Source organism: Zonotrichia albicollis, chromosome 3 (genome assembly GCF_047830755.1).
Source record: "Zonotrichia albicollis isolate bZonAlb1 chromosome 3, bZonAlb1.hap1, whole genome shotgun sequence".
Lineage (NCBI taxonomy): Eukaryota > Metazoa > Chordata > Aves > Passeriformes > Passerellidae > Zonotrichia > Zonotrichia albicollis.
This window is the reverse complement of record NC_133821.1, coordinates 38,391,011-38,409,454: the sequence shown is the minus strand read 5'-3', so window position 1 is coordinate 38,409,454 and position 18,444 is coordinate 38,391,011. Positions and strand designations below refer to the sequence as shown.

The 18,444-nt window shown below is 39.7% G+C and overlaps 2 protein-coding genes across 3 annotated transcripts in view; one reads left to right on the top strand and one right to left on the bottom strand.

Moving 5' to 3' along the window:
• Window positions 1-1,339: 1,339 nt before the first annotated feature.
• On the bottom strand, window positions 1,340-6,728 carry CRIPT (CXXC repeat containing interactor of PDZ3 domain). Its single transcript, XM_005483091.4, has 5 exons — window positions 6,576-6,728; window positions 5,149-5,214; window positions 4,673-4,727; window positions 3,925-4,028; window positions 1,340-1,815 (listed from the first exon to the last, which is right to left on the bottom strand). The coding sequence occupies exons 1-5, from the start codon at window positions 6,589-6,591 to the stop codon at window positions 1,751-1,753; spliced, it is 306 nt and encodes a 101-aa protein (XP_005483148.1). The 5' UTR covers window positions 6,592-6,728; the 3' UTR covers window positions 1,340-1,750.
• The window catches only part of PIGF (phosphatidylinositol glycan anchor biosynthesis class F), a 21,148-nt gene continuing 9,335 nt past the window's right edge, over window positions 6,632-18,444 (top strand). For both annotated transcript variants that reach the window (XM_005483092.4, XM_014264356.3), the window contains exons 1-5: window positions 6,632-6,693; window positions 6,879-7,125; window positions 8,771-8,862; window positions 9,694-9,810; window positions 14,325-14,433. In XM_005483092.4, coding sequence (XP_005483149.2) covers window positions 6,898-7,125; window positions 8,771-8,862; window positions 9,694-9,810; window positions 14,325-14,433 — 546 coding nt within the window. In that variant the 5' untranslated portion in view covers window positions 6,632-6,693; window positions 6,879-6,897. The remainder of the gene's footprint in view (window positions 6,694-6,878; window positions 7,126-8,770; window positions 8,863-9,693; window positions 9,811-14,324; window positions 14,434-18,444) is intronic.

The window sequence follows — 18,444 nt, the reverse complement described above, 5'->3', positions numbered from 1 at the left end:
TCAGTTTCCATTAGCCATGTAGTTTCCTCTGTAATAATATGGAACAAAAAGGAACCCAAAACAGATTCTGTTCATAGGGAAATTCTCATTGATAGTTTTTCTGTTACAGTTGAAAGACAGTTGCAGAAGCATGAAATTGCCAAGAGGAGGATGCAGGGGAGTAAACACTTTAATAGTTCTAGTAAAAACTTCACCATGCATTAAGAATTAATAATTCTTCGCCCTAAATTAAGAATGAATTAAAAATTAACCATGAATTAAGAATGAATAATTTTCTTAAAATACATGCAGAGGAATAATAATTATGCTCCATAACAGGAATTGCTTTAATATGTAGAAACTAAGCAAAAGACAAAAGAATTGCAGAGCCACAGCCAGCCTCTCATGTTCAGAGACTGACTCCTTGTATGAAACCAGAGCTGGAAAGCAGGCAGCCTGCTTTCATCTTTTAAATTTGTCATGTATATAAGCAATTACATCACAGAACTCAAACCCAGTATTTAAAAGACAGACTACCTCAGAATATTGTGAGACTGAGATATTTAGAAATTGATGCTCACTATTTTATTGCCTTGGGCCACCTGATACCATATGTAAAGTCTCCTTGGGGGCTAACAAGGGAAGAGCTGATCAGCCCTGAAGCCTGTGCTGGTGTTGGATGGGCTGGAGTTTGTTTTCCTCACTGTTAGTGGGGTACTGGGGCTGTGTTCTGCATTTGTGCTGAACATAGGGTTGATAATACAGAGATGTTTTTGTTATTGCTGAGCAGGCTTACACAGAGCCAAGGCCTTTTCTGCCTTCTGCACTGCCACAATGGGAATGAAGCTGGGGCTGCCTGGGAGGCTGGGAGGAGACACAGCCAGGATAGATGACCCCAACTGACCAAAGGGACACTCCAGACCATATGACACCATGCTCAGTGGATAAAGTGGTGGGAAAAGGCAAGGGGGTCATTCTGAGTGATCAGTTTGTCTTCCCAAGAAAGCATAATGGGTGATGGGGCCCTGCTCTCCTGAAGATGGCTGAACACCTGACTGCCCATGGGAAGGGGTGAATTAATTCTCTCTTTTGTTTTCCCTATTAAACTGTCTTTATCCCACATTTTCAGGCTTTTACCCTTCCAATTCTCTCCTCAGTCCTGACGGTGGGAGAGTGAGGGAGCAGCAGTGGGGCTTGGTTGCTGGCAGGGCAACACACCAGATTTCACTAGCTTAACAATTTGTGATTTAACCAACCATATTGTAGGCAGAAACAAAATACAACAGGACAATTGCATTAAAATCTGAAGAGCAAGGTCATAATAGTTTGGGATTAGAATAATTATAAATACTTACAGGCATACAACTAAATGAAGATGCTTTAATGATTTGATGCAAGTTTGTATTTTATACATCTACAAAACATTACCATGAGACAAGCAGAAGACTTGTGATTGGGAAAAAAAAAGTATTCATCTCAAAGATCTCTGTTCTGATGGCAATCTAGTTTCAACCCATCCACTTGCTTCTTCTCCTTCCCTTTGAACTCTAACAGTTGCTGAAAGCCATTACCTTTAAATATCAGTCAATATTAGTGCTAAAACAACAATAACCACAACAACAATAATATGTACATTTTAGGCAAACAGGCTGTCTTTTCCTCTCATTCCAAGTACTATCATCCAGAAAGTAATATTCACAAATCATTTTAGAGAAAAGTTACTGTACAAAGACACAGAAGGTAAAGTTCATAAAAAGACCAGTCAGTACAATTAGACAGACGTTTGCTTGTAGTTCTTCGTATCCAAGACCTTCTTGCCACACATTGAGCAGATGCCTATAAGCACACAAAAAGTGTGTCAATGATTTTAAAATTATTAAAACCTTTTCTCAAAAACACAGTCACTATGTTTTTGTAAGCATTTTTCCCAAGAAATTGTTCAAATAAGCTCTTAGTAACAATCTATCTGTTCTCAGACATGTTCTCAATAGATGCTACAAACTTAGAAGTAATATTGTAACTTCTAGTACAAATTAATAGGTGCAGCCTGTGTGTAATCCTTCCTCTGAAGAAAATAAGCTCTATTTTGAGAGCATTATCATTTACAATACTGCTGGAAGCCTCTCTAATTTGCTGGAATGCCTGAAGAGAGCCAGGAAAGGCTCACTTCTGACCAAAAGGTAGAAATGGTGTACTGTTAATCATTTTAATTCCTGTACACAAACAGGCCTGAGATGGGCAGACAGTAGCACGACTAAGAAAACACAGTCACCAACAAACTGACTGCTAAATGGGGCATTCACAGGTGGGGTGCTTTGGAGAACTGTGGAAGTCCAGAACATGTTTTCATAGAATTAAGGTATTTATAGAGCAGAAGTGAAAAACAATGAACACCAAGAATACTTGACAGTTGCAGTGCTGAACACTGATGTCCCAAAGTACTTTGTCCTAAACTCTATAAGAGTGTCAAGTCAAAAGACCAGAGTACCAAAATGTACGCAAGTTTGGCAGAGGGGTGGGTTGTCTCAATCTTTCCCTCTCCTTTCAAAGCAGAAAGGTGCTAAATCTTTTATTTGGCAGGACCACACCTCAGTTTACACAAACATTCACCTGCAGACAAAAAATGGATCTACTGCTGCTTTCTCCAAATTGTGTCATATACTGACATCATGACTGGACACGTTTCTAGCAGTCCATTAGGGAAGAGAACAGCAGAGAATATGGCACATGATTTACTCTGAAGACCAAAATTCAGCCCACTAAATACTGACTTCAGGTTTAAACTGAGATTAATTAACTTGAGATTGCCTCCCAATTTCAGAGATATGCAAAAGCTGAAGCACTGAGCTGTATGACTGCATTTGCTTCAGGAAATATGCCCTAATGACATCTTTGATGGTCAGAGCTAGAACCTCAGTTTAAAAAGTTCTTAATTTTATGAAGATAACAGGTTCAGCCTGGAAAGATACACAAAGAAAGATCAGATCCTGAAGCCCACTCAAACCAGACATAAATTTTAGAATGAGTACAAGGTTCTACAGTATGGGATTCAGGCAGCTGTCTGGGGAGGACTCAGCAGGCAACATTCCTACAGCAGGCTGCTAAACCACTGACACAGTGACACAGCACATATTTATTGAACAATTAATTTCATAAACAAAGCTTACTACTGGTGAGCTGTAGCTCTACACCTAAAAATCAGTTCACCTTATGTGCTGTAAGAACTCTTCATCATTAAATCATGTAATTGACTTCATGACCCTTTTTTCGATCCAGGAACTTTAGATTAAGTTATTATAAAAATGGGAGAGGAGAGGAGGGATCAGAAAAGGAACTGCAACAAGCAACTGATTTTTAGAAGACTTGGGGTTTTTTGGGATTTTAAGGAAAATCAAACTTGTTAGATGACAGTTCTCTAAGCAATTGCCAAGATTAAATTTCCAAATGTACTGTTTCAGACACCAGAAACATTCCAAAAGAAGCAGAATTACAGAATGACAACGGTTTAGAAGAATCTCCTTCAGTCTGTTGTCATGCCCCACTCAAAACAGCCAACTTGGATAAGAAAGAACAGTCCTGGCTCAGGACTGTTCAAGCCATTCTCTGAATACCTGCTGTAAAGATCCCACAACCTCTGATGGTTCCTGCTACCAGAGTATTTGATCACTCCCAGACTCAAAAATTGCTTTCCTTGTACGTAATTAGAACTTCCCACATTCTAACCTGTGTACATTATTTCTTATTCCATTACTGTGTACCTAAGAGTCTGACTCCATGCTCCCTGTGCCTGCCTAACAGTAGCTGCAGATAGCAATTAAACTTCATCTTAATAAATAAATACAAATTTAAGTGTTGTACTTCTCCTCATAAATACAAATTTAAGTGTTGTACCTCCTCTATTTTCCCAAGCCAAACTGTGGTATTTTGGCACTCAGTGAAACTCACCTTTTTTATAGGCACATCCTTGACAATAGTGGGACCCTGGCTGGTGGACAGAACTCTTACAAATCCGACATATTGCAAATTTGTTCTTTCCATAAGGATCAAACCTGGGAAAAAGGAAAAATATTTTATTTATGCTTCCTGAAATGAAGTCTTTTTTCTGCCTCATCCTAAAAAGTCTAAGCCAGAGGGTGCAATCAGAAACTCCAGCAAAAACTGTAATTTAGAAAAGGGACATACAATAATTATTTCTAATAGGCTACACAAAGTATGCATAAAAGCTCCCACTTTCCCTATTAAGAGACATTTCTTCCATCACAGACAACAACTTCATGAAAGCAGAACTAAAAATGTTTATTTTTATTAAGATACTACATGAATTTGAACTTAAACACCTTCCTTGGCCCCTTGCAAACAGAAAGTCCTGCAGACATGAAGGAAATGCTCAAGAGATTATCCTGGCAATCTTAGCACAGAAAATAAGTATTCCCATCTTCTCTCATACAACAGCACCAAATCCTAGCAATTCCAGGCAGAACTGCAATAAAATACTCTATGACTGAGCAGAAATCAGCCATGAAATATGTATGGATGTATTTTTACCAACAAATCAAATACCATAATCTCTGCAATTTTAATTTATGAAGTGTATTTTGGACAAGTTTGGAGTGGTTGCCCAGCTATGCAGGAAACAGGCCTCAGTTAGTTTGCTAATTGATGTTCTTAGCCAAAATCAGTGTTAAGTACTAACCTTGCCTTCTTTGAGGTCAATGCCTTGTTTTCATTTAATTTACGACCACCACTTTCTACAGAAAAAAAAAATTAATCAATAATCCTGTTCCAGGCACACTTTAAACATCGTCATTTACAACTTTTACACATATGCAAATAAAGTCACAGAGAGAGATAAAAGAGACAAAATATTCATCACAGCATTAGGGGACAGGGTAACAGAACACTTTATGCTCCATTTAAATATTCTATATATTGTTCTCCCATGCAGGAAGGAAAAGAAACAGAAAACAAAACCAGACAAATTCAATACTGAACAGTTCTGGACAAATAAATTCCCAGTGCATTAAATCAGCATGGGAGGGCAAGTACATGACTTAATATTTAACTTGATTAGTAATATAAAGTTTTGGTCTTAAGATGGTAACATAGCTCAGGTGCCCAACTGGTTTTCTAATACCTCAAAACCAAGCTGCTAAACCTTGCTGAGGTTACCTGTAGTGTTTCTTGCACCATCTTTCCATGTATCAGGAGTGATCACTGTTCCAAGCTTCTTCTCACCTACATAAGGAAACATTACAAAGGAAAAAAACTCAGAAGCACAGAGTCAGTTAGGTGGGAAAAGCCCTCTGAATCCATCGAGTCCAACCTGTGACCAATCACCACCATGTAATTGGACCTTGGCACCGAGTGCCATGTCCAGTCTTTCCTGAAGCACCTTCAGGGACAGTGACTCCAGCACCTTCCTGGGCAGCCCATTCCCATGTCTCATCTCCATGACTAGGGAGAACTTCTTCTGAATGTCCAATCTAAACAGCCCCTGGCCCAGTTTAAGGCAATGTCCTCTTGTCCTGTGGCTTGCTGCTGGGCAGAAGATGCCGATCCCCATCTAGCTACAACCTCCTTTCAGGGAGTTTAAAAGCTCAATAAAGCCATCCCTGCCAGACCAAACAACCCCAACACCCTCGGCTGCTCCTCATCAAAACTTGTGCTCCACACCCTTCACCAGCACTGCTGCCTTTCTATGGGCCCGCTCCGCCATCTCAGTGTCCTTTTTGTACTTAGGGGCCCAGAACTGAACACAGCACTGGAGATGCGGCCTCACCAGTGACGAGTACACTGGGGCCACCCCTTCCCCGGTCTTGCTGCTCACGCTATTGCTGATACAGGACAAAATCATTTAAACTATGCACATTAATACGCTCCACAAATGGAGAACAACAGTTCACACAGGGCCCTGCAACCGCCACCCGCGGCCTGCCCTGAGCAGCCCGGGACCTTCCTGGAGCCCATTCCCATGTCTCATCTCCAGGACTTGGAAGAAATTCTTCTGAATGTCCAATCTAAACGTCTCCTGGCCCAGTTCAAGACAATGTCACCTTGTCCTGTGGCTTGTTGCCCGGCAGAAGAGGCCGATACCCACCTGGCTATAACCTCCTTTCAGGGAGTTGAAGAGGGCGATAAGGCCATCCCTGAGCCTCCATCTCTCCAGACTAAACAACCCCAACACCTTCGGCCGCTCCTCATCAAACTTTATGCTCCAGACCCTTCACCAGCACTGCTGCCCTCCCACGGACCCGCTCCGCCACCTCAGCGTCCTTTTTGTAGTGAGAGCTGAACACAGCACTGGAGATGCGGCCTCACCAGTGCCGAGTACAGCGGGGAAATCCCTTCCCTGGTCCTGCCGCTCACGCTATTGCTGATACAGGACAGAATAATTTAAACTATGCACTTTAATACGCTCACAGGCGGAGAACGAAGAACGACAGCTCACATAGGGCCCTGACAGCAACCGCCACCCGCGGCCTGCCCTGAGCAGCCGGGGATCCACGGCGGCTGCTCCGCTCAGGGCAGCCCTGGATCCCCGCGGGCAGGGCAGGGCCCGCCGGGTCGGGCAGACCCCCCCGTAGCCCCGTACTCACACTTGTCGCACACCATGGCGGCCCCTCCACAGCCGCCGGAGCTTCCGGCACCGCCCCGGAAGCGCCTCCGGCCGGGCCCCGCCGCCTTCCGCAGCCGGGCGGCGCCGCGCGCTCCGCGGTAAGAGGCGGGAGCGGCGCCCGCGGCCGCGCGGGGTTTGGTTTTATTTTGAACAAACGCTGTCTCCTGCCCCAAAATGCTCCCCTTGGCTCCCAGCCCGGCCCGGAGCCCTGCCCTGCGCGCCGCGGCCGGGGAGGATGCGGTCCCGGCGCGGCGGTGACGGGGCGGGGCTCGGTGTGTTGCAGGTGCCGCTGCCCGGACGCCATGAGGGAGGCGGAGGTGCGGAGGCTGCTGGCTGCCAACCTGCTCTGCGCCCTGGCCGTCGTCCTGGCCACGCTGGGGCCCGCTTTCCTTCTGGACGGATTCAGCGTGCTGGGAACGCACCTCACGTGGCTGTGTGTCTGTTCTGTTTGTGTTGCTACCCTTAATATAGTCTTGCACTTAGTCCTTAAACCTAATCAGTCTCCTAAGAGACGTTCCTTTGGTCACAAGGTAAGATTTTTTTTATTTTTTTTAAAATTCTTAAGTTGTTACCAGGCAGTTGTTACAGAGGGGAAGCAAATTCTCTGAAGTAATCAAATGAGAAAGAAGACAATTTTTGATTTGTCTCATTTTCCATTAGTGAGTTGAGTGCAGCACCTTTTGAAACAAATTTTTCAGTATTTTCACGATGTTAAACTTTCTCTACCTGTAAATAACCTGTTCAGGTGAGTGATTCTGTGCTTTCCTGTTTCTTGTCAGTGCAGCGTTGTTTGTAGTCCCAGGAATTTGTGTGGTGGCAAAATTAAATGGCTCAAAACTCATTTTGCAGTCCAGGCCTGGCTTATCTTGTAGATAAGTGGATATACCAGGAAAAAATGTCATCACACACTTCTCGTGTGTAGTTGTAAGTTTGTAATAACTTTAAAAGGAAAAAAAAAAAGTCAGAATCTGACACAAAAGAGATGCTATGCTACATTTCAACAACTAAAAAAGCATATAGAAAAGTATTAAAATGTCTGCATTTCCTTGTATGATGAAATTATGAAATTTGCATACAGAAGAATCTAAAGTTGGGAGAAGCTTTTTGTAGTTACACTTTGCAACGGGGAGCATTAAAGATATGAATCCCAATGAAAAACTTTGGAACAGAGTGATTTTGGAGCAGCGCATGACTTACCCAGCAGGGAGGGAATTCCCCAGAGTTTTGAAGTCGGGGTAATAGTCTTCTACTCCTGACTTGCTGAGCCAGGCAAGATGTAATGCTCTGAGGTGGTTTTTAAGCATTTAAGTAATCTTCCCTGCCAGCATATCTTTGTGGGCAAAGCTCCTGTCTAGTTTTGCTGACTGAGGAGGATGTGAAAAGCACAAAACCATGATGGGAAGGAAGCAAGTGTTTTAACCATCTGTGATTTGAAAATGAAGCACACTTCATGTTCTAGGTGAGATTTCATCCCAGGAAATAAATATAGAAAGGAATAAATATAGAAAAATAAGGGTTCAAGGAAAGTTATGGATTTTGCATTGGTGACCTGATCAGAACAGACCTTACCAGAACTGTTTATCAAGTGTTTTTCTTCTACATGATATAGTGAGTACCCAGAAACTCGTTTAAGTTCATTGAATATTATGTGTTTTGCAGACTTATAGAAAGTTATAGATATTTCTCAAATATATTCAGAATTTAAGATGCCAAGTTCAAGAGATGCCATGTAGTTTTAGTTAATGTAATGTTGATTCTTTACCTAGCAGACTTTTTTATATTGTGTGTTTTCTTGCTTTTAAATTTTTTTTCACTTTTTGTGAGAGTTGCCTTTTAATGAATGAATATGACAGTCAGATGTAAAACAGAAGTGTAAAAATGTCCAATAAAATTACTTCTGGTTATCTTGTAATTTCTGGTTATATTTTTTGTGTGTTTGCCCTGTTTAATGGGATGCACAAAAAAATTGTAGGTGGAGTGTGATGTTTTTTAATTATTTATTTAAAGTATTAATATCAGGAAAACTGTTTTGAAATGTGCCATGCTATTATATTGTGCTGCAGCTGAAATGAAAGAAGCAATCTGAGTACAATGCTCTTGATAAGATATAGAGTGTGTGTGTTACTTATGTTCTGGTTTGAAGCATTATTCTGATACCTCATTGCTCTTTTTTAGATATCCAGATTTCTAAAATGCTGTATATACTTTTTCATGTCTTGCATACTGTTTCATGCGATTATTGTTCTTTATGGAGCACCTCTCATAGAGTAAGTCAGAAGACCCTCTCTTTCTCTAAATATTCTAAGGGGCAGCTCTCCTTGCAGGTGTTGGTATAAGTACTTGGGAATTTTCTGGTACACTGGAAGTTAAGGGATCAGCTCCTAGCTGGGGGAAGAAGGGTGGCTGTTTCAGCTTTCTCTTGCGTTTGGGTTGTTTTGGGTTTTTTTTTTTGTTTGCTTGTTCAGTTGGTTTTTTTGGAAGCCAGCTCTTAAATGAAAGTTCTGTAAATAAAAATTGTAACACAGTTACAAACAACTGTTTACTTTAATTTTTATGGTGAACATATGGACACAAACACTTTTTGGAGCTTCATTCAGTCATTTTCCCTATAAGATTCAAACCACACATCTTGCCTATTTTTCATCCTTTTGATATTAGTGTTCTAACTGTTATGAAAGTTTAAAGAAAGAAGTGTGAAGCAACCTGGGTGTTGAGAGATACACTAAGTAGTTTGGCTGACAATAGTTTCGTGTAGCTTGGTTTCATGGTTGCTGTCACAACTGGAAAAATAAATGGAAGAATGGAGTAAGTGTCCTAGCACACTTCAATTTAGAACTAATGATCTATGTGAAGTACACCTGTGGTTTTTTAAAAATTGCTACATCTCACTCTTGAGATAACAGCAGAACTCTTTCCAGCTTCCTTTACTATTCTACGGAGTAAGAAGAAAATATTTCATTCTTTAATAAGAGGTTTAAGAAAGCCCATGTGCTTTCACAAGTTGAGTTAGAGGGGCTTTTTTTTTCCTAAATCTTGGAACTTTTAGAACATTAGCAACCACCTCACTTAATTTTGTAATATTCTTTTTCTTTTTGTAGGTTAGTGACTGAGACATTTTTGTTTGCAGTTCTTCTGTCTACATTTACTACTTTACAATGCTTGTGTTTGCTGGGACCAAACATACAGGCATGGATACGGGTATTTAGTAAAAATGGGTAAGTCCTAATCTAAAGTTTCTGATATTTCTCTGAATAGAAACTGACAGAATTGGTGTAAAAAATATATAATGGAATTTTTGTAAAGAAAAGAAAGCTTCTTGGATGATGGGTGGTTTTTGTATTTGTGGTTACAGACATATGGAAGCTTTTCTGACAAAGAAAGATTTATTTGAAGACACTGATTCAGAAAAACAGCTTTTTATTTTTGGTGCTCAGATGCTAAATCTCACTTTATATGTGTTTGAAGGAAGTAAAGTTTCCAGCACATATTCTACTGAAGTAAAAACATTGTGCAGTTCTGTATGATGGTTATCAGATAAAGGGGAGACCTGACACTGAGCTGTGCATGGGGAATCTTGCACATGATCCAGTAGTACCTTTGTAAATACGACTTTTAAAGTAGGAATAGAAAGTCAACACAAGCACTGTTTTAAACTTGGATATAATGTTGAGAGTTACACAGGACTTACTGTGTTCTTAATTATGTGATATTAACCCATACTCCTTTTTTCAATTTCAAAGAAAGCTGTTTTGAGTGTCACAGTTTTCAAGGATTAATTTTTTCAGGAGTATGTTTAAAGTAAAACAAGTCTTCTAACAGTGTTTTCACCTCCAGTGGTGGCCATGGCATTAGCATGTATCAAGGAGAATGTATTTTTCAGAAGATTTCCATTTCTTCTGCCTTTTGTCATTCCATAAATAATAGCAGGTTGAAAGAATAGGACACTGAGACATAAAGAGGCTTCACATATGTTTGAGATTCAATGAGATTTTAGTATTCATTCCCTTTTAATAGTTTGTAATGGTGAAGTCTCATCTCAGAAGACAGCAAAAGGTTGTATTACACTGCTGACCTATGGAATTATTTTTTGTTTGCACTCTTTAGAGGAGGAGACTTTAATGCTACTTTCAGGTATTACATTTTGGTTTATCTCAGTTCTCAATTTACTGAAAAATATCTTGAATCCTTATTCAAGTCATTTACACTTTTTTTTTAGTGGAAGTGTAAATATACTGTAATAAAAGCAAGGAGTCATTTAGCCAAAATAAATCTTTGCTGATTCACTTGGTCATCTATGGGGGTTTTGCATCTGAAATAACAGCTGAATTGAACAGATGTATGACAATATCAGTCTGTCTTTGTGCCAGGTAGATTTTGAATGCCTGTTGATTTCTTCCTTTCCTAGTCTAGATCTTAATGCAATTTCAGCACAGTCATTGCATTGGAAGCAGTTGTCTTGTTTTGACACTTTTGCTGTGAGGATTTGTCAGTACTTCTTACTAGTGAGCCATGTGACATAATGTGAGAAAAATGTTTATTATTAATGATGTTTGTTCACACTTTTAGTGAATATACACTACAAAGAAATATTGTAGCAGGGTTTTTTGTGGATTGTAGCAAGCTGCTCATTTAAAAATAATCCTGTGTTTTTTCATTTGAAATTGGAACATCTTAGATTTGGGCATGAGATGAGTGTAGACATGATGCATTAAAAGGTTGTCTCTAACTTAACCATGTGGAATGAGGTGGGACTGGTTAAATGAAAGAAAAGGATGGTTAGGTGGAATCAACAGCGCTGCTTTCCTTGAAAGCAGAATTTAGGGAATTGAATTGCACTGGATCAGTTTGCTTGAAAGTCTGATTAGGTGTATAGCTTAGTATGAAAAACAATTGTTGTTAAGTACCTGAGTGCAATTTAGACTTAAGTAACCTTAAGCCTATGTGCACATAGAATGTGTGAGAAAAAGTCTGTATATTCTACATGACAAAGCCTTCCATTCTTAGTTAGCTATAAATAGGGCCCTTTTCACTAATTCTGCCTTCCATTCTTAGTTAGCTATAAATAGGGCCCTTTTCACTAATTCTGCCTTTGGGAAGGGTTGGGCCCACACCAGCATCTCTGGGCTCCTTACTGTGCCATGGGGAGTTGTGACTGATGTCAGGGTCATGGCACTGATCATTCTCTGTCCTGTGCTGCTGTGAGTGGTTACAGGGAAGTGGGAGCTGCAGAAAGGGTTATCAGCATTCGTGGCAGCTTGTGGCTGTTGTTTAAATGCTGTTTCAGTAACTTAGCTGAAATAGCCTCCTGCATAGCAGTCTTTAAGAAACCAGTTTTTGGGGATTTTTTCCTCTCTCTCCTCTTGGAGACTGTTTGTTTCAAATCAGTGCTCTGAGAAATTGTGTTGAAATTATAATAGCAATTATAAGGTGTAATCAGGGTAGAAAAGAGATTTTATTTGGATGTTGCCAAAACATAGTAAAAAACCCATGACATTAGGGCTTCTTCCTGTTTTCATTATGCCTATTTTATCACTTTGTTTGTGAACTATGTACTCTTACAAACATTAAATGCCCCTTGTAAATGTAGGCATTATCACACACCAAGGACTCCTTAGTATTTAGTCTTGCTGCAGCCAAGAATTCCAAATCTTGCCTGTGAAGGAGCGGTCTCAATAGATTATTTTGTCAGCTAATCTCTTAATTCAAACATTATTTGATGTGGAACTGAATGTACTGTGTAACTTAAAGGGGTTAAATGATTACTCTAGGCTTTTAAAGACCTTTCTGCCGCTGGTGTTCGTTTATTATCTTAATCATTGCTACTTTTGTCTGCAGGGTTATCTTAGTTTAAATGAAAGAAATGTGGAAAATGCAACGTTTATAGACATTGCTGCAGTTGTCAGTCTTATGCAAATGAGTTTATGTGATGGTTTAAATAATAGCTTCAAAAATCCCAGTGTCAGTCATTCCAAGAAGAAAAGTGAGTACTTAAGTAATGACTTAAAAAAGTGATTGCTCCTTCAGGATGATGCTGGAGGACAAGTCAGGTTGCCTTTGGGTAGCCAGTCCCTGCTGCAGAGGGGTTCAATTAGCAGCTGAAATAGTTGCCAAACTGCCAATGGTTGTTTTTCACTTGGGCACCGTGCCTTGCTAATTCTGTTGTTTTGCATTTGGAACTCGGTCTGATCTCTCCATATGGTACAGCAGTGTCTGGTGAATCTGCCACACACACAAGATGTCTTGTGAGGTATAACTGTACCTCAGTCAGTCCTTGGTGTATTCTGTTGTCTCTTTTGCTGCTTTAAGGTTGTTGTGAATGTTCTCTTCCTTGTTCTGCCTGACAGCTCCCTTATCAGTTATTCAGCTTCTGAAAATAATTCAAAAGAATTTTCTGTGTACAGACTCCTAAACAGTTACATCAGGACTTTTCCAGTTACATCAGGACTTTTCAGTAAAAGAATCTGTGAACTGGAGTATTTTAAGTTAAAGGGTTCATGTTATTGGAGAAGAAACAGTTCTGCTCAAAATGTCAACCTTGCACTGTCAGTACTGTAGCCTGCAAGACATTTTTTACTGCAAATATTGAAAAATGTTTGCTTTAAACTTGTGAGCAGTTTGGTCAATAGCAAGGGCAGCAGTGTGTACTTGGAAGTAAAGAAATTTTATTCTCTTCAAGTGTTCATGTCATCCAACCTAAACAGCACATGCAAGGTTCAGAGTTTACTGTGCATCTAGTCTTTGAGCTATAAAAATTCTCTTTTTTTTTCCTCCTGTTAGCTGAAGCTAACAGGTGTACATTTATAATCTGAGATGTAGCAAACTTTAAACTCAGCTCTCCTGCTGTACTGATTTGGAGCAGTGATTCTACTAGTCTGGTTCTGCTGTCCTGAAAGTGTGCCCTACTGCATTCTGAACTTTTGTTGCTCTTTTCTTAATTGGTACCAAGTACCCAAATGTTCATGGCCTGAGCAGAGCAATCAGTTGGTGCATCGATGGTAGTAAGCGATCATCTGTTAAACAGAAATCCAGCTTTTCAAAAACTTTTGAACAAATCAGCAGTGGCAGAAGGCTGTAAACTGAGGACTGCAGTAATTTAACATCTCTTATAATGTGTGCCATGACTGGTGGTGTAAGAGTTCTTTAGTGTGCAAAAAATTATCCTGCAGCCAGTGTACTTGAACTTGGATGCACTGCTACCAAAGGACTCCAATGTGCAGTTACATTTACTTGCAGTGTTTCTTTTCAGTTGATGGAAACTTGTTTTGAAATATTCTCATAGTGGACTTCTGTGTTAAATTTTGAATTGTTGTAGTCATCAAATATGCCTATACCACAGAGTCCTTTGTGACTGTGCTTGTGCTTTTCTTTACAGTCCCACAGTACACTTCCATGTCAGCCTCTCCCTGCAATGCACACAGCTATCGAGATAGATTTATTTGTTCAGTCTAGCAGTGTTTCAAAGTAACATAAATTAGCTTTTGCAGTAAACATCTCAAGGAAAAACAAATCCTGAAAGTGTGGTATTAAAAGATTGTAATTATAGATAAATTATACAACTTAGATTTTTACTTCCAGTTTGTATGTTTTAGGAGAAACCTGCATGCTTTTTATCAAATATGTGAATTTTTGTGTCCGTTTGTAGCCTCAAAAATTTGGGGAGAAATCTGATCTAACTCTCTGCCATGGTAACTTCTGCTGTTGTTGAAAACTTCTAACACACTTTTTACAGAGCTATGTCCATATGGGAAAGCAGTCTACAGATTACTTCTGTGTGCAGTATACTTGGAGCTTGGTTTGGAGCATTTCCTATTCCTCTTGACTGGGATCGGCCTTGGCAGGTTGGTATCTGCACCCTTACCATAAAGGTACAAAATATTAATTTTCTGGAGAGGCACACTACACAAAATTGCTCTCAAGCTGTTCAGGTGTATTGTACTTGGTCATAAGCTGCTCCTACAGAGTTATGCCAAACTTTTAACAGCTCTTTGGAAACATCTGTGCTTAGGGTGTAAGGAAGTAAAATGCATTATTTTTGCTTCCAGTTAAATAGGTTCTTTATTACATGCTTGCAATTTGTCTGTTGCATGCAAATTTTATAATGGAATAGAGCTCTAATGATTTGGATAAGAAGAAGCTAGACAAGCTGGAGGAGAAATGGGAGATGATGAAGATGGCTTCAAGTTTGCCTTCAGTCTAGTAGCTTTTATTGTTCACAGGTAGAGAAAGAAATGCTTTCCTGGTTTTAGCTCCCCCCTGTGTTCCATAAAAGCACTTAACAGAAGGTATTTTAAATGGATTTAGATCAGTTTGTGGAAATGGTGTAGCCACAGCACTGTACTAAACACGTGTGATTTCAAAGGAAGGCAAACATTAGCTTTTTAGTTGAAGAAGAAGAAATGTGAAGCTGGCATTGCAATTCTATCTTTATGAATTCCAATGTTTATGCTAATTTCTTACTATGTTTTTTGGCATGGAGAAGTGATTCAATTAAACATAACTGAAGTCTGCAATTGCCATAAAATGATGGCACTAGTAACAGCTTCTTCCTACATGTGCTCAGTGTTTCGTAACTTCGTCTGGTTACCAAACTCATTCACTCTTGGCTGAGTAGTGTCTACCAGGCCTGTTCTTCAGCAGATGGTTTCAGAGGTTTCTTCCAGAAATCAGTGTAACAGGCAGCACACTTTCCACTGTGATATTGTAGGGATGCTGTAGCTTGCAGCTGCACTTAAAGTTTATCTTCTGTGAGTAGCTCACAGCCTTTATGCCATTAGTCTTTCATTGCAGTAATGTAGTTAGACAGTACAATTTGTATTTCAAAAATAATGAAGGAGTAAGTTAATATTTAAAGCAAAATATTTTCTTCCCTGAAGACACTTGATTTATTCTTGCTAGATATTTAACCATCAATCTGGCATATGTATGTGTTGACATTAATTAATTGTTGACAGACATGAATGTAACCCAAAAATCAAGGAATTCACTGAAATGCAATCTCCTTCCAAGTCTTTCTCACTTCCCTGTGCTGATGAGAGGCGCTTACTTTTTCCTTAATCAGATGGGATTTTAAAATAGCATGTCTCATCTGGCAGGTGTTGTTTTATTCCCAAAAATCTCAGACTTTGCTAATGTGCTGTGTATAAAACCTCCACCTTTTATGCACCAATCATATGAGGAAAACTTAGGTCAAGGGGCTCTGAGTAACAAAACAAAGACACTAGTAGCTGAAGACAGGTACTTTAGGTTGAGTTAGTTTTTAGCTTTTGGTCCATTCCCACATGTTCCAATAGTGGGAGACACAAGTTTGATAATGGTATGAAAACTTTTGCTGTTTGAAAAGTCTTCCAAGTTAATAAAAGACAAACGTGACTGAAAATTTAGCTCTATAATCTACACTTAAACATCTGAAATTATACTAAACGACTCCTCAGAACAGCAAAGCATCTGCAGAAACTTCAGATACTCAGACTTGTCACTGGCTGTTTCTGGGTGTGAATACTCCCCAGTGCTCCCTGTATGTCTGCAATTTCCTTTTTCCTTCACTCTCTCCACCCTCATTTCTGACATACTCCTGATACCAAAGTTAGCAGGGGAGACTTTATGACTCAAGTTCGACATCAAAGATCTTTTGCCTAGATCTAGAGCATTTGCTGCTGTTCTTTCCCTTCCCCTCATTTTTCCCATCCTCACTTCTCCATCTTACACATTATAGAGTTTTGAATAGTGGGATGGGGGAAGAAATTTTTTGTTCCACTTTGAGTCTGACCTGCTTGATCTTTAATGATGTGGGCAGTTCAAGAGCAGCCATAGAGTGTTTGCTTATCAGTCCTGCAGCCTGCCACTCCAACAGTCTGAAACTGCAGTTTTAAAGGCTGAGTTTTTGAGATCTGCTGTATTAGGGGAGATGAAAGAAGTTCTTGTTAAAATGTAATGTAGTTTTTTCAAGTCCAGTTGTTTCAGCCAGAGCAACACAGTGAAGCACCAAAATTGTAACAGGTCTTCAGGGCAGAAATCAACCTCTTTAAAATAGCTTGTCAAGGATCCTGCTCACAACTCTCAGAAGTTTTCAGTGACCTATTAATAATCTAATATTTTTGTGAAGGTTATCTCTTAAATATTGGTCACTAAACCATAGAAGTGGGGGCAGGGTCCTGCCTAGGCATTTTCAGTATTTGCCCAGAAAACACTGCTTCCCAGCTTGCCCAGCTCAGGCAAGAGATATATTGTAAATCGGGTTCTGGGGAAACACAAATTCATGCAACAGCTGATGTCTTTTGTCTTTCTCTTCCTGCTGGGTTCAGCAACCCAGGTATTGCATGTAGTAGCTGCATAGCTGTCTCAGAAATCTTCAGAACCAGGAGACTTTTGTGTTCTTCAGAAGTTCACTGGGCACTGGCACAAAGCCCCTTTTTGCAAGAGTATTCCTTTTGCTACCTGATGTCAGGTGATTACAGAAACTCATAGTGAATTCTTTCACTATAACAATAAAAGAGGAAAAGTGCTTTCTGTGTTGTCTTCAATCTCTTACAGGGGAAAGAGGAAAGACCCTCATAAAAGAGTCTGCTGATTTTGCAGATAACTATTTACTTTGTGAAGATGATCTTTAGTGCTGATTGCCCCTGAGTGACCTAACCACTTACTGAACATAAAAATACCTGCACATAATGCAGCTGCAGGATTAATAATAATAATATTTTTTAATCTCCCCCAAATACAAGGACTAATGTTTTGCATAGAACTCCACAGAACTTCAGCTGGAATGTTTAAGGGAGCACCTACAGATTAAGTCCCAAGCAAGGTCTGAAAGAAATGTAGACCTTAATGTGACTTAGAAGTAATCAGAACCCAGTCAAAACCAAATTACTCCTAGACATCTGCATGAGGAAAGTATTAAGCTGTTGTGCTTCTGACATCAGCTGCTTCTCGTATTAGCCTAAAAACAGAGAGCTTGAGGATTACAGTTTTGGATTTACCCTTTTCCTGTCCAAAAATGGACTCAAATGGAGCAGCTTAGTCTTTGAACTCAAGACCAGTTTCTGAGATAAAAAGAGGTTTCATTAGTGATTGTTTTCCTTTTTGTATTTTAGCCTTTGTGGTGTAAACAATTGGTTTTTTGATCTGTAGTGGAAGTGGTTCTGCTTTAAAGCAGAAAATGTGGTTTAAATCTTTTTCGTTGGGGAAGACTAAAGTGGTATTATTATTTTAGAGAGCAGTGTTAAGGCCTTTAAGCCTGCTTATTGCAAAATCTGGTTCTGACGTTTGTATTGATTGTTGTTAGTATTTGTGGTGTAACAACATGCAATAGAAACACAGCTGCATTGCTACCTGTAACTTCAGACAATTCATTATTGGCAGATTGTCACAGAAAAATGGAGGTTGGTACTACAAGAACTGGATGGATCAGCAATAATTGAGAAATATCACTTGATAAAGCAAACCAGAGGGGTTTTGTTTTTGCCCTTTGGCTCTGTTGGTAGCCCTGGAAAGTCAAAAGTTGTCAAAACCACAAAATATCCAGCTGGTACAGAAATGTGGGATAAAAAATGCTATTGACTTAGCTTTGTTACAGCAACATAATATGAAACAAGCTATACAGAAAAATTCCCTGTCTCTTGAATTGGCATATTTTTCCACTTAATTGGAATTTAGCACTTAATCAATTCTGGTGTCTGCAGTCAACTTTTAAATTGAAAAATCATTCACAAATGGGGGAATGTAAAGCTGCTTCTGTGAAGTCTGGTTTGTTGATAGAAAGGTCTTCAAATGGAAGTGGTCTGTAGTGACTCACCTAAAGCAAACAAGAGGTTGGAGGCAGTTGGAGAATGCTGGAATCCCAGCAGAGTATTAAA